Source organism: Chlamydotis macqueenii, chromosome Z (genome assembly GCF_036417535.1).
Source record: "Chlamydotis macqueenii isolate bChlMac1 chromosome Z, bChlMac1.mat, whole genome shotgun sequence".
NCBI lineage: Eukaryota > Metazoa > Chordata > Aves > Otidiformes > Otididae > Chlamydotis > Chlamydotis macqueenii.
Window position 1 is genome coordinate 19,470,966 of NC_141593.1, and position 12,866 is coordinate 19,483,831.

The window sequence follows — 12,866 nt, forward strand, 5'->3', positions numbered from 1 at the left end:
TCTTGCTGCAGCATGTCCTTGTGCAATGCAGCCAGGAAAGTGTTATCTTCTTGTGTCTTTTATATATATATATACATACACACACACACACATACACACACCCCCTCAGTCATCACTGCGGTTGCTCGAGGGCAAGTCTGCTGTTCTCCAGAAGCGTGAGTAGTTTTACATGGGAGCAAGTAAGGGAGTAAGGTTGTGCACAGGGAACTGCACTCTAGTCCAGAGGTCTTGAAATCCTTACTGGCTGGCTTCAGAGCACAGAAAGGGAGAAGCGTGCCTGTGAAGGCAGTCCTTTCCTTACCTCCACAGACCTCTTTTCCTTTTCTTTTGTTATGAAGTACAACAAAATTGGAGAGTCCACACAAATATGCATTAATTCAAACTCAGGCTCACTACTTTATCAGTATCTCTTTACTCTGTCACTGTGCAAACTGAAATCCTTGACAAATAAAAAATTTCCTGGTGTTGCACTCAGTAAGAGTTTTCTTGCTAACAGCTGCCTCTTAATGGTAATCTTCATCAGAAGCAGCACTCTAAAGAGCTAACCAAATCCTTGGATTTTCCTAGAAAGATCTGGGAACGTAAGAACCAATTAAACTATCATGTCAGGCAGCCAAGTGCAATGGCATTGCCAGACATTACATAAGAGGATTGTCACACAACAAACCCCATCAATTTTTCAATCTGGATATCCAAGCTCTTTAAATCTGAGAAGCAAAATAGAGATGCTTACCTGCTCTGCAGCAATTTAGTCATGACAAATTTCTTTTCAACTGTTATGTTTCCAGCACATATTTTTCATGGGCAATATTTCAAACTGAAGAGGATTTAAACATGATTAATTCTCTTAAATGGATATGACAACATTATCCTGTCCGTTAATTGGAAACAGGTCACTCTAATCATTGGCTTTGATAGAAGAGGATACAATTTTACACTGGTTGAGCTTCCACATTTGGAAAAAGTAATTAAAAAAAATCATGCTCCTAAATGTGAAATGTAATTTCTGAAGACAAGCTCTTAACTGTGCAATGAACCTGCCCCTAAAGTTGGCAGCAAAAATTAAAAGAAGACAGTGACAGAAACTAGTCTGTTAATAAAAGACTGAGCCAGCAGCATGAGCTATGTTTACTAGTTCTAGACTCAGCCCATCTAGGCTCCCACAAAATTACTGACCGCCACAGCACTTAAGCTTTTCCACAGAATAAGACAAAGATAAACCAGATGAATGGACTAAATCAGGAATTGGAGCCTGTCATCAGCTCCGCAAGGTCTGGGCATGCGAAAACCCTGAGAGCTGCTGTCAGCCTTCGGGAACACGATGCTGCTTCTCCATCCAGTGGCCAGTGCCTGTGAAGAGCTGCCAAGAGGCTGGAGGTGCCTTCTTGCCCTGCTCCTCTTGCCCCCGGGAAGCTTACTCAGGAATGTGGGCAGCGGGGCTCTCCTCTGCCCCTGGGAAAACCCAGCAGGAGTAAAACACCACTTCTGTTTGAAGCACGTTAGGGAATTTATACACAGTTCATTATATGAACTAAGTAATTAGTGCTGCCTCACTCTTCCCCCAGGTATTACATTAGCTAGCTCCCTGTTGCTTGTGTGAGCCTTTTAGCACTGTAAAGGAGAAAAGGAAAAACAGTCTTTAACAGCAGGAAAATGTGATTATAAAATAGCTCAGTTTGGCAGAAGACTTCAAGAGGGAATGTAAAAAAAAAAAAAAAAAACAAAAAAAAACAAAAACGTAAGTGAATGAATTTCAAGTGTTGTTTGTTTCCTTCAAGTGTAATTTTAGTTTACATTAAATGCTTACAGGTAGGTAATTATTTAAAATATAGTATCATTAAGATTATTGTTTGAGCATATGTAATAGGTGATCACTACACGGCCATAACCATAAATCAAAATCCCACTAAAATTTGCATTGAATGTTACATTAGCATAGTCTTTAAGAGTTACTTGATTGAAAACATTTATGCTTTGGACATCTTCAAAACACTAAAAAAATCTCAGAAAGGTTTTTTTAATAGTAACTAGTGCTAGTAAATGCCTGCAAATACACCTCTGCTTTAATCTGTGAGCATTTGCACGTACTGGTATACAAGCTGGACAACTATAAGATAATTTACACTTTAAAAGCAGTTTCATAGTTAACATGGTCAAACCAAATGAAACTTAAATCTTCTTAGCCTTGTTACCTAAAAAAGCTTCTTGGAGAAAAGGCATTCACATAAGTTTATAGTGGGAAAGACATACCCAATGAATGACTTTTTCCAAAGTTCATTACCAGTTATCAGCACATCCTGCAACAATGCTCTCATCTGCCACAAACTGAAACAGAAGCAACATGAATTGAAACGTTTTCCATCTCTAAACTCAGATACTCAGACACCCAAAAGCAACACACTAGGGATGTTTGCAAAATCTTGATTACAGAACTGAAAATGCACTTCTGCATATCAGTTTCATTACAAGTATTCCTCCAGGTTTGATTAATCTACAACTAATGCTGTCTAGCAGAAGGTGGCTGCTACATCTCCATTATTGGTATTCTTCATCTATTTATCGTCTGCCACAGAGTAACGCTCAGATCCAAAATCAGGGACTTAAGCTAGGTACTGTATACCAGAAGAAGATAATTCTTCTCCCAGATAACTTAAAATCTATTATTTTTTGCTTTAATCTTGCTTGGAAAAAAAAATAAGAGCGAGTTATTCATTAATTAAGAAAAAAAAAAAAACGCAAATTATTTTTTAAAAACCCCCATCACTCTGCAACCAGGAAATTTTAAAAAAATCATTTGCATGTACAAGTGCATGAAAGTGGACCTGTGCTAAAGTTAGAAATCACAGTCAGCAAGCTAGTACCCACCTAAAAACTATGTTTTTCAACACTGATATTACTCACAATTCCACTTAGCGGAAACTGATACAGATTAGCATCTCTGGAAATCAGAACAGCTAAATACAGCCATCTAACTATGCTTTAGGATCCCATCTTTTGTGACCCAAAAGTTATTTCCTAAAACTGATTTATTTCTGCTCAAGTAAGCATCATGCAGAAAAACACAACAGAGCCAGAGTCCATTGACGTCAGCCAATATTAACAGCACACAGTATAGAAAATCAGAAATAGGTCTCCAAAAATTAAAAGACATTTTAGTTGATTTTACAAATTTAAGGTGCCTCTTATTTGTTCTCTGGCTTCAGAGCCTTTCAATACTTTATGGAGTTTCTACAGGAGTATGACGATGAGAAACTTCTCCTGTCAGTGCCCAACTCCAGAAGCTGGTAAACTAAGAAAACACCTACTACTGTAAGATTTATATGACAATTGACTGTACTTTTAAATACTATGTCATTTTGAAAATCAGATTTATTTACAAACTACGCCTATGGGGGCATCACAGATCTATCCATCAGTTATCTCATGTGCAATGGCTCCAGGCACTTGGAAATTTGCTTATCTCAGGGATGGCTGGGAAATGGGACATGATCTGGATATCATAATCATCATCCTGGTGTAACTTCAGCAGCCAAGTATCATGGCTGGCTTCCTACAGAGCCAACCTAGAACATGTTTTGAAAGTTTTTGGGGTTACACTTATGCCACAACATGCCAAGGCTCATCCAGAGATTGCAGAAAGCACCCTGTGCCTACTGCTTCAAGCAATTCTTAGCATGCAGAAGAAGGATTTTTTTGTGTATCTGCGTCATCCAGTTCATCCAAAGCTGTGAGCTGGCACGTCATAGACTACGGCTAATAGAGCACGAGGGGCATCTAAACAAAATAAATACCCTTGGATTGGGATATGCTAATGCAAGTCCTACGCAGGCATTACCAACGGTAAGGAGATTCCACACAGACGCAATCAACTGTTCAGACTGCCAACTCACTGCACAGAGAGGACTTGAGGTAAGACTCACTCCCTGGCCTACTTCAGGACACACAGTACCCTTTCCTTCTTGGATTTTTTTTCCTCTATTTTGGCAGCCTTTGTGCAACGGGCAAAAGCTCTTACCTGCTGCAGACTCAATTCTTCTGCTACCCCTTATGTCTCGCATTATGGTCACATAAATAAGGAAAACTAAGACTGATGAAAATGCTATCATATTAAAAAAAAAAAAAAGAAAGGAAAAATAAATAAAGAAAGTAGCTGAGAGTCTGGAAAAAAACCCAAATCAACCAACCTTGTGGGCTAATTCTTAAAGAAACTCAAGGAAAGAGGGAAACTATGTTCTGTACCAAATGTATCTGTTTTCCCGATCTTCTCATCTGATTTTACAGGATTTACTCTTGGGACAGAGAACGGGGTACTCTTGATTATTCATTGCTGTGCTGAAGTCTATGCCCTCAGCCTTGAGCACAGTTTCTTTACTTCAGTTTCTCCATAAACGAAAATAGTATCATTTACCTATATGTATGCCTCACTGTTGTTATACTGCAACAGGAGATGCTGTATAAATGCTGGATACATTTTAGTAACCAGGAATAAAATGATTCTTTAGAACAAACTGTTAACACACACTTAAAATGAAAATCTTCCTGACTAAATTTTCTCACATTATTGTACCGGCTTGTTCGTTCACACTCAAGATTGTTCACATTATGGTTAATGGCACCAATGTACCTTTTAAAAATTATTTCTTAAAAAAACAAAGCAAAACAAAAAACTCCCAAACACTGAAAGAGATTTCTATACAACTGGGGCAGATTTCCCAAAAAAGAGCGGAAAAAGTTTACCTTAAGAATAGAGTATGACCTGCAAAACCAAATGGTAGCTGTTCCCTCCCAGAAGAGTAATACCAGGCTCTTCCTAAATACTGCAACATGAAAGAGTAAGCAGCAATAAAATGCTTTAGACATGCACATCCATATCTGACAGATCAAGCAGACTGAGGCAACACTTCACCTCAATATAAAAATTCCACTGTTGATGTAAAGCTTTGCATCATTCTTACTGACCTTCAGATTAACTATGACAACTACGCTTGTCATAGTACCCTGCATTGATCCCTTGTCTGCATGATCTTATGTTGGAAACAAGATTAAAAACTTTTTCTTGATTCACATCTTTCTCTTCATCTGAATAAACATGTGTGAAGAATGTTCATCCTGTAATCTATGGCAAACAATTCTTTAACTAGTTCAAACAGATATGAACAAAAGGTAGTATGAGATGTACGTAACACCTTTGAGTTTATTTAAAGATGCAAAGCAGTTGTCACATTTTATTTTAAACACAGATCCTCTTTAGGTCAAAATCTGAATATACTTGGAAAATCTTAAGATGCATTGATTCGCAATTAGTTTTACCTCATTCTAAAAACAGCTTGTCCTTAGTGTTTATAAAATACACTGTGTATCTTAACTGGTTTAGGAAGGTAATAAATAAACACCTAAAGAAAGTCCAGGGTCTTGTGAGAGAGTGGCTATACAGATACCACAAGTCAGGGAATCAACAGGTGTTCAAACTTGTTAGCAAGGAATTATCAAGCCCTATGTCTTTGTCTGATCTTACTGCCTTTGAAGACAGTGTCAGTAGATTCAAACAGTGCTACCACAGACTTCAAAACTCTTGACTTTGTAACGTGCTCGTATGTATGCAACATGCCCTGAATAATCAGATGTTTCAACTGGCAATAAAAATTGAAAACATAGTTCTGAGAATAGGGCAATGCCAGGCAGATAACTTTTTAAATGGAGATTTAATTGCTGCTAAGAGTCTCTAAAAACAAGAAAAGCAAAAGAGGTATTATATTATGGGACTAAACTGCACAAGAGTACAAATAGCTCACATCTTACCTGCAGGCTGAGCTGAACATGGACTTAAGTCAGTAAGAAACAGTAGATATTTGGTAAGGGCAATCAAAGATCGCAGAATTTTAAAATGGCATAAGCCAAGCCAAAGACATTTATTATTTTCTGACTTCCAAAAAAAAAAAAAAAAATCTAATTGCCACTACAATGTTTAAAAGGTGTTAAAACACAGATCATCAGCTGCTTCCACAGACCTAAGAGAGAGAAAATCAGTCTATTAATTAAAACTTTCTTCGTCTCTCTCATCGTACTTGAAGCTTCCCAAAAACTCAGAGCATCACTTGATGACAAATGTAAAAATAAATTCTGAAGCAAGACAGCAGGCTTATTAATTTGTCTTTAAAAGTTACCTCCAGAAACATAGCTACATATTGTTTGCAAACCAAAATCACAAAAGAAAGCATAGTTACAAAGGGAGCACGTGGAAACTCTATTTCAAACTGCGAAACACACACACACTGACCAGATACCTGCACACAGCCCCTGGCTAACAGGCATCCTCGACTTCCAGCAAGGAAAGGAAGGGCAATGCTGCCTCAGCAGCACACCTCTGGACCATGGTGACCACTGTGATGACACCTCGGTTCTGAGCAGGCTTTTTCATAAAAATTGGGTTATGAGAGCTGTTAGCATGACAAATGAAGTTCAGTCTGCAGCTCCCCTGGGATCAAGAACTACCTTCATCACCTTTTCATACAATCTTCTAGGAAAGATCCCTAGTTCGGAATTGGATGCTGTGAAAAGAAGGAGCAACTGCAGGGACTGTCCCCAGCACCCCAAACCAATCTCTTCTTGTATTTAAACTGAGACACACAGGGAAACAGTGCAGCTTCCCGAGCCCTGCGTGGCTTTCCCAACTTGTCCCGAAATTTAAGAAAACTTGTGTACAAACCACAACGAAAGCCAGGCGGGCACTGGGAGACTGTTGGCTCCCGCGGCGAGCTGCTCAGCCCGGGGCTGCGGCACCTCGCGGGCCCCCTCCTGCCCATACGGGGGTGCGTGCCCGCGGGAGCCCACCCGCACCGGGCTGAGGCCACCCCCGCACCCGCACCTGCCCGGCGCGGTGGGCAGAGCCGGGGCCGGCGGGGGTCCTACCTTGTTCGAAGCCATTTCGCTGACGGAGTGCCTGGTCTGCAGGGTCTCGAGCTGGTCAAGGCACCAGTCCAACTCCTCCAGGGTTTCGCTGGCTAGTTTTTGGTAAGCCTCCTCTGCGAAGAGACAGGGAAAAGCGCACTCAGTTCGCAAGCGTTTCACAGGGCTAACGGTGAGCTCCAGCGGGCCCATCCTCCGCTGCCCAGTGCTCGCACATGAGTGCCGCTCCCTCATATTGCCACCGCGGGCAGCGGGGCTCCCCCCCCTCCCCAGGGCCGCGCTCCTCTACGCGGCGAGGCGACTGGCTCCCCCGGCACAAACTTTGGGCCGAGCCCGGGTGGGCTGGGCCGCGCCGTCCTGCCCCCGGCCCCGCCCGCCTCGGGGCCGCGGCACCGCCCCCTGTCGGGCAAGGCCGATCCCCGCGGGCGCGCAGCAGCCCGACGGTAGCGGGAAGGGGGCGGAGGGGTCCGACCCGGCCCTGCCCCCGGCGGGGCGGCGCGGCGCAGGCCGGGGTGAATCAGCGCGGGCGCCGGCTGCGGCCACCGCGCTTCCTGTTTTCGCGGCTCCGCCGGCGGGGACCTTGCCCTCCCACCCCACTGTGGTGTCACCCCCCCCCCCTCCCCCGGGAGCCGCCGCGGGGTGGGGAGCCCCGCAAAACCCGGCGCGGAGCCGTCGTCCCCGTGCTTTTTTACCTGCCCGCACCATGAGAAGGCGCGGGTTGATGTTTATAAAGCGTGGGGAAGAGGTACGAACGCGCGTGAGGGCTGGAGGTACCGAGGGCCCGCCGAAACACCGGCCGTTAAAGGAGCGTGCCGATAACGGCAGTGGCGTTTGCACTAACCCAAAAACCTCTCGTGTGTGTGCACGGCCCTGTACACAAAGCAGTAGTACAGGCTGGCTGTAAGCAAAAAAAAAAAAAAAATAATAAAAAAAAAAGATGATAAAAGTTTTGGAACTGGACCCAGCAACACGATGTGGGAAATGGACCCAATAACGGGATGGAAGTCATGGTTTAACCAAAACTGCTGTATGTCACACGGGAGTTAAGCGTCTTAAAACTCGCAGTTGTTCAACTTCCAGAGACGAAGACATTCCCTTCCTCAATAACTCCACAACAGCAGGAGGTCTGTTGGTTTGCAAATAGTTTCAGAACAATAATCCCATCTCTAGAGCATGAGCCTCACCTTACAAAGCCTGGCAATTTTTTTTTTTTTTTTTTTTTTTCTGATGTAGATCAGAAGGGGAGAAGGCTTCTCGGCAGTGAACTCAGAGCTGAGTGAGTTTTAGCCCAGGCGTGCTGTCTCACAAGCTGTGCATCTGAAACGTCAAGTTTTGAGACTCGTGGCATGCGTGCTTCTGGAGCAGCGACACGCAAACGTAATTCCAAGGCAGAGAAAAGTTTGTTCAGTGGGCTTGTCACTGCCACCTAAAACACCTCCCTTAACTTGTTTCACATCAAATTAACCTTATTTTCAAAATCTCAGACAAGCAAAAAAAAAAAAAATCAGGCAAACAAATTAACTAAAACCCCTTTTTAAGTAAAACACCCCAGCATGGACTGCTGCCAAACGGCTCAGTGCGCTACTGTTCAACATCCAGGATACCAGATTTTATCTTTTCACATTTCAGAGCACATGCGCACCTCACAGGTGTTAAGACTTTGCATACTCGTGGGTATTGGAAAAACACTTCACAATTTTTATTTGTGTCCAATTCACCTCTGGAAAAAAAGGCAACGTGGGAAGAAGTTTGGATTGAGATTAATTGTCAGAGCCATTTAAAGAAAATTTTGCAGTCCCTGCCTGTGTCATGACTAACCTGCCACTTCAGCAAACACAGCGCTAACCGGTTCTCAACGAAAAACGTCCCCATTGAATCGTAAACACTGTCGTCCAGAAGTGTCATACTTACTATAAATGCTATCTGATCTGAAATAATTCCCCTGGCAAATAAAGTCAGGATTTTCCAGCCCGTTTGTCCAATCAAAAGAGAACCTGTGACGTTCTGCAACACAGCAGACATCACAGCTCACTAGTTCTTGAACATGACTGGTTTGCTGACCTCACAGTGTAGATTTCATCAAGAGCAGTACTGGAAATAGAAATAACTTTGTTTATGTTTGTAAGGGTACTGCGTTAAATGCTTTTCACGAAGTGGAGATGCGGTTAACGTATGCATAGTTATCTGATGACCTTATACAATGATTTCATTGAGGATAAAATGCATAATGAAGTGAGGAAAAAACAAATCTGTAGGAGTTATTTTGCTGCTAGCCCGCAGTCTGCCCTTCAGCAGTTCTTGAAAATGAGATATTGGGAAACTTCTGTTTTTCTTTGAAAGTAAACATCATCCCTTCTAATCCTTAAGAGAGTGAGAGGGCAAGGTTTTTCTGAGAAGTATGAAGACAACAAAATAAGTTGAGGGATACCATATTCAGGTAAAAGTAATAAAATGTTCCGTTTGTTATTTATTTTAAAACTTATTTTTCTTGTTATCCATGTAGCAATAATCTGTATTAACAACAGCACCTTACAGTCAGCAATCTTTATCTACTGTCCACCTGCCCAGTGTATCTCAAAGCACATTAGAGAGCAGAATCCATCACTCACACATAAATCCCATCGCCCTTAGGATACTATTTCTCACAACCTGTTGTTTCTGACTCCCACAGTTACAGAGCCTGTGGCTGCCGTGGGGACCTGATTATTACCACTCAAACTAAGGAGACTTCTGATGGCCAATGCTAGGCTAAAGACTTGCTCGACTCAGCACCTCGTGCCAGTTCTCAGATCGCAGAGCCGTCAGGCCAGCCCTGATGCTTAAATGGAAATAAGAGGGTTTCTAACTGGTGACAAAGTACCCATCAAACAAACATGCCCGCTTTGTTCCCGCAGTGCTGAAGGGCCAAACAACTGCAGGAAAGCTTTTTTTTCTAAACAGTACTGAAACTCTAAATTTGGCCCCCACCTTTGTTGTTTTGCAATGTGGTGGAAAATGTTTTCGAGCCTAACAGCTTTTCAAGTATAATACCCCATCACCACTAAGCTAAGAATAAAAAAATAATTATCAGCCATGCAGCTTTGACAGCCTCACAACACTGTTTCTGACCTCTGTGTTACCTCTCAGGTAGCACCCTGTAATTATTCCCAGCCAGGACGGATCTACTAATCAGTTGCTTTGGTATAGGCACATGATCGAGCTGTGCTGCCCTAGACGATGAAGTCCTAAACCAGATTAACTTCTGTAAATCAGAGGGGTTTTGAAATTTCAAAGGTTCTTCTTAGGCTTTAATAAGAGGGAGAGAAACACGGTCTAACACCAATTGCTTTAACGATTTGCATGTTATTTCATATATGCTTTTAGAAAAAAAGGAAGTGACAGCAAATATTCTCTTTACAGTTCACCGATTACTACAAACAATTCCACCACGTGTAGCTTTCAGTATGGTACACAGGAAAAACAAACGAAAGGCTAGCAGAAAGAAAAAGCTCAGCCACAATCATTTGACACCACACACCTATTTTTTTTAAAAAAGGGTGTTCTACTGTCTGTTTTTATAAAAGACTTGATTCTTAGCACAGCTCCTAACACACCACCAGCAATAGCCGTAACTGTATTCACATCCTTATTCCACAACAATCTCTGTTCAAAATTTTAAAAGGGGATACTTATGATATGGCAATAATTAGCAACAGTGTCCACTTAACAGTTCATCATCAACAGTTCACCACTATATATTTTCAGATACAGTGTCCCGCTATCCCCAGAGAACAAAAAGCAATACTAGACTTTTCTGCTAGCACTCAAGTGTATTTGAGTATAAGTACTAACCTTTGCAGTACTTAAAGGAATCTCAGCACAGCAGAAGGAGAACGTAAGTACAGATTCTTCACTGCTGATTGTCTGAGAGTGCCTGAGTGATGCAAAGAGGCTGGAAAAGAGTAGATTCAGCAAGTGCACAGCGAAGGGTGTTGAGCACTGTGTTGCCTTAAAATGGGAGTGTCTTGGAAGCAAGACAAGGTCACTGCTGAGCAGTGGTGTGATCCAGATAGGCTCAGCATGTGTATTGTCTTTTGGGGGTGCAGGCAGCTGGAAGGAGCTCTGGAAACCTCCAGGCTACTGTAAATAAAGATAAGCTGAAGACCTACTGTGAGACTCAGACCCGGGAAATCTTCCTTGAATCTTCCAACTGTCTTTTTGCTCTTCGGCCTTGTGTAACCTTGAAGTTTGGAGCAACAGAATTGCTGGCCCAAGAGTTTCAGTTCCTCTTACTACTAAAGCATTTCAAAAAAATCCTCTGTGGTTCAAATTAAGATTTTTTTTTTCTGTAAATGAGGATGCTCGTATTTACAGCCTTAACTGATGGCCTATATACTGAAGTGACTGACATATTAGTTAATGTTGGCACCTTCTATTAAACATAGCCACATTAACACTGATTCAGCATAGAAATAGCATCCATTTTCTTAGTCACTCATTTTACAACTGAAAAAAGTCATTCTGTTTTTAGGTTTTACTGAGAAAATCGTAAACATTGTGACTTAAAAGGCTATCTTTGTGGAGTGTTCATATGTCTTAATATTGATAAAATGTAATTACAAAATATATTTTTGTTTAACATCTAGAAATTTGTGGACATCCCTCCACAATTACAAGTAAAACAAAATACTCTTGATCAGATTTTGGAATGAGCATCTGGGAAGACAACTCAGCAGCAGCAGATTTCTCAGAAACTGTTTTAATGATCCCACTCCGAAGACTCACTTTCTTCCATGCCAAGAATCTCTCCAAGTTTCCACTCTACTGAAGAAAATCCTTTCTACCAGTTAGTAGCCTTATGCTACGGACTGTGTCCAAATACCAGGACTGGTCTTCTTTCAAGATGTGATGATCTGCAGGACTCCCCCAATGTACTGCTTTATACAATGCCAGTAGCACTAGCCTGAGGCTACAGAAACTGCCTCATCTCCTTGAGGAGAGAATGTAGTAACCTCCAGGAAATAACAGGAGCAAAATGATAAAAGTCCAGTTATGCACAACTTGTCAAAATACGTGACTACCCTTATATTATAAAAAAGGAACATACAAGGAAATATATGGATAAAACACACAGTAAATGAGAATCTAGGGAAAAAAGCTGGGCTTTCCACCCCCCCAGCATTTTGTATTTCTCTCATGGTCTCAGGAGAAATCCACATATGCCATATAACAATCTCTCTAAACCCTAAGAGTGTATTTCAGTGGCAAAGGTATGAACAACATGTGTTTATATTCTTATAAAGCCAAGTAACAGTCTCTTTTTTCCCCAGCAGTTTTAATTGTTTTGATTCTGCACTCTAAGGCTTGTGGGCAAGCAGTTCAATAACAGATTCACTGCTCAAGGTGCTTTTTTATCTTATTTCTTGTATCATTAAAAAAAAAAAAAATTACTAGGTGAGAGGACGTATCCTCTGTACAGCTACAGATCCTCCTGTAGCTGTGAAACAGTTCATTTCTGAGAAGGATACTGCTGTTGATTCAACATAATGAGAGAAGTGAGAGACTTTCAAAGTAGAACAAAATTAGAGGCAACAGGCACAAACTGAAACACAGGAGGTTTCCTCTCAATATCAGGAAACACTTTTTTTTACTGTGAGGGTGACTGAGCACTGGCACAGCTTGTCCAGGGAGGTTGTGGAGTCTCCAAGGGCTTGGAGATCTTCAAAAGCCCTCTGGACATGGTCTTGGGCAACTTGCTCTAGGTGGCTCTGCCTGAGTAGTGTGACTGGACCAGATGACCTCCAGAGGTGCCTTCCAGCCTCAACCATTCTGTGATTCTGTGATTGAATTAGCAGTTGAAAAACTAAAAGCCATTTTGGCAAAAAGTGGGTTGTTCAGATCGCCACGCTGTCATGTTTGCTGTGCTGTATTAGTCCCTGACCCCAGTAGAAGGGATCAAAGGATATTACATTGTCCCCATC

General features: G+C 42.0%; 1 protein-coding gene across 2 annotated transcripts in view; it reads right to left on the reverse strand.

Annotated features, from left to right (window-relative positions):
• Window positions 1-12,866, reverse strand: part of PDE4D (phosphodiesterase 4D) — a 366,332-nt gene that overhangs the window by 47,283 nt on the left and 306,183 nt on the right. For both annotated transcript variants that reach the window (XM_086770099.1, XM_086770101.1), the window contains exon 6: window positions 6,910-7,022. In XM_086770099.1, coding sequence (XP_086626225.1) covers window positions 6,910-7,022 — 113 coding nt within the window. The remainder of the gene's footprint in view (window positions 1-6,909; window positions 7,023-12,866) is intronic.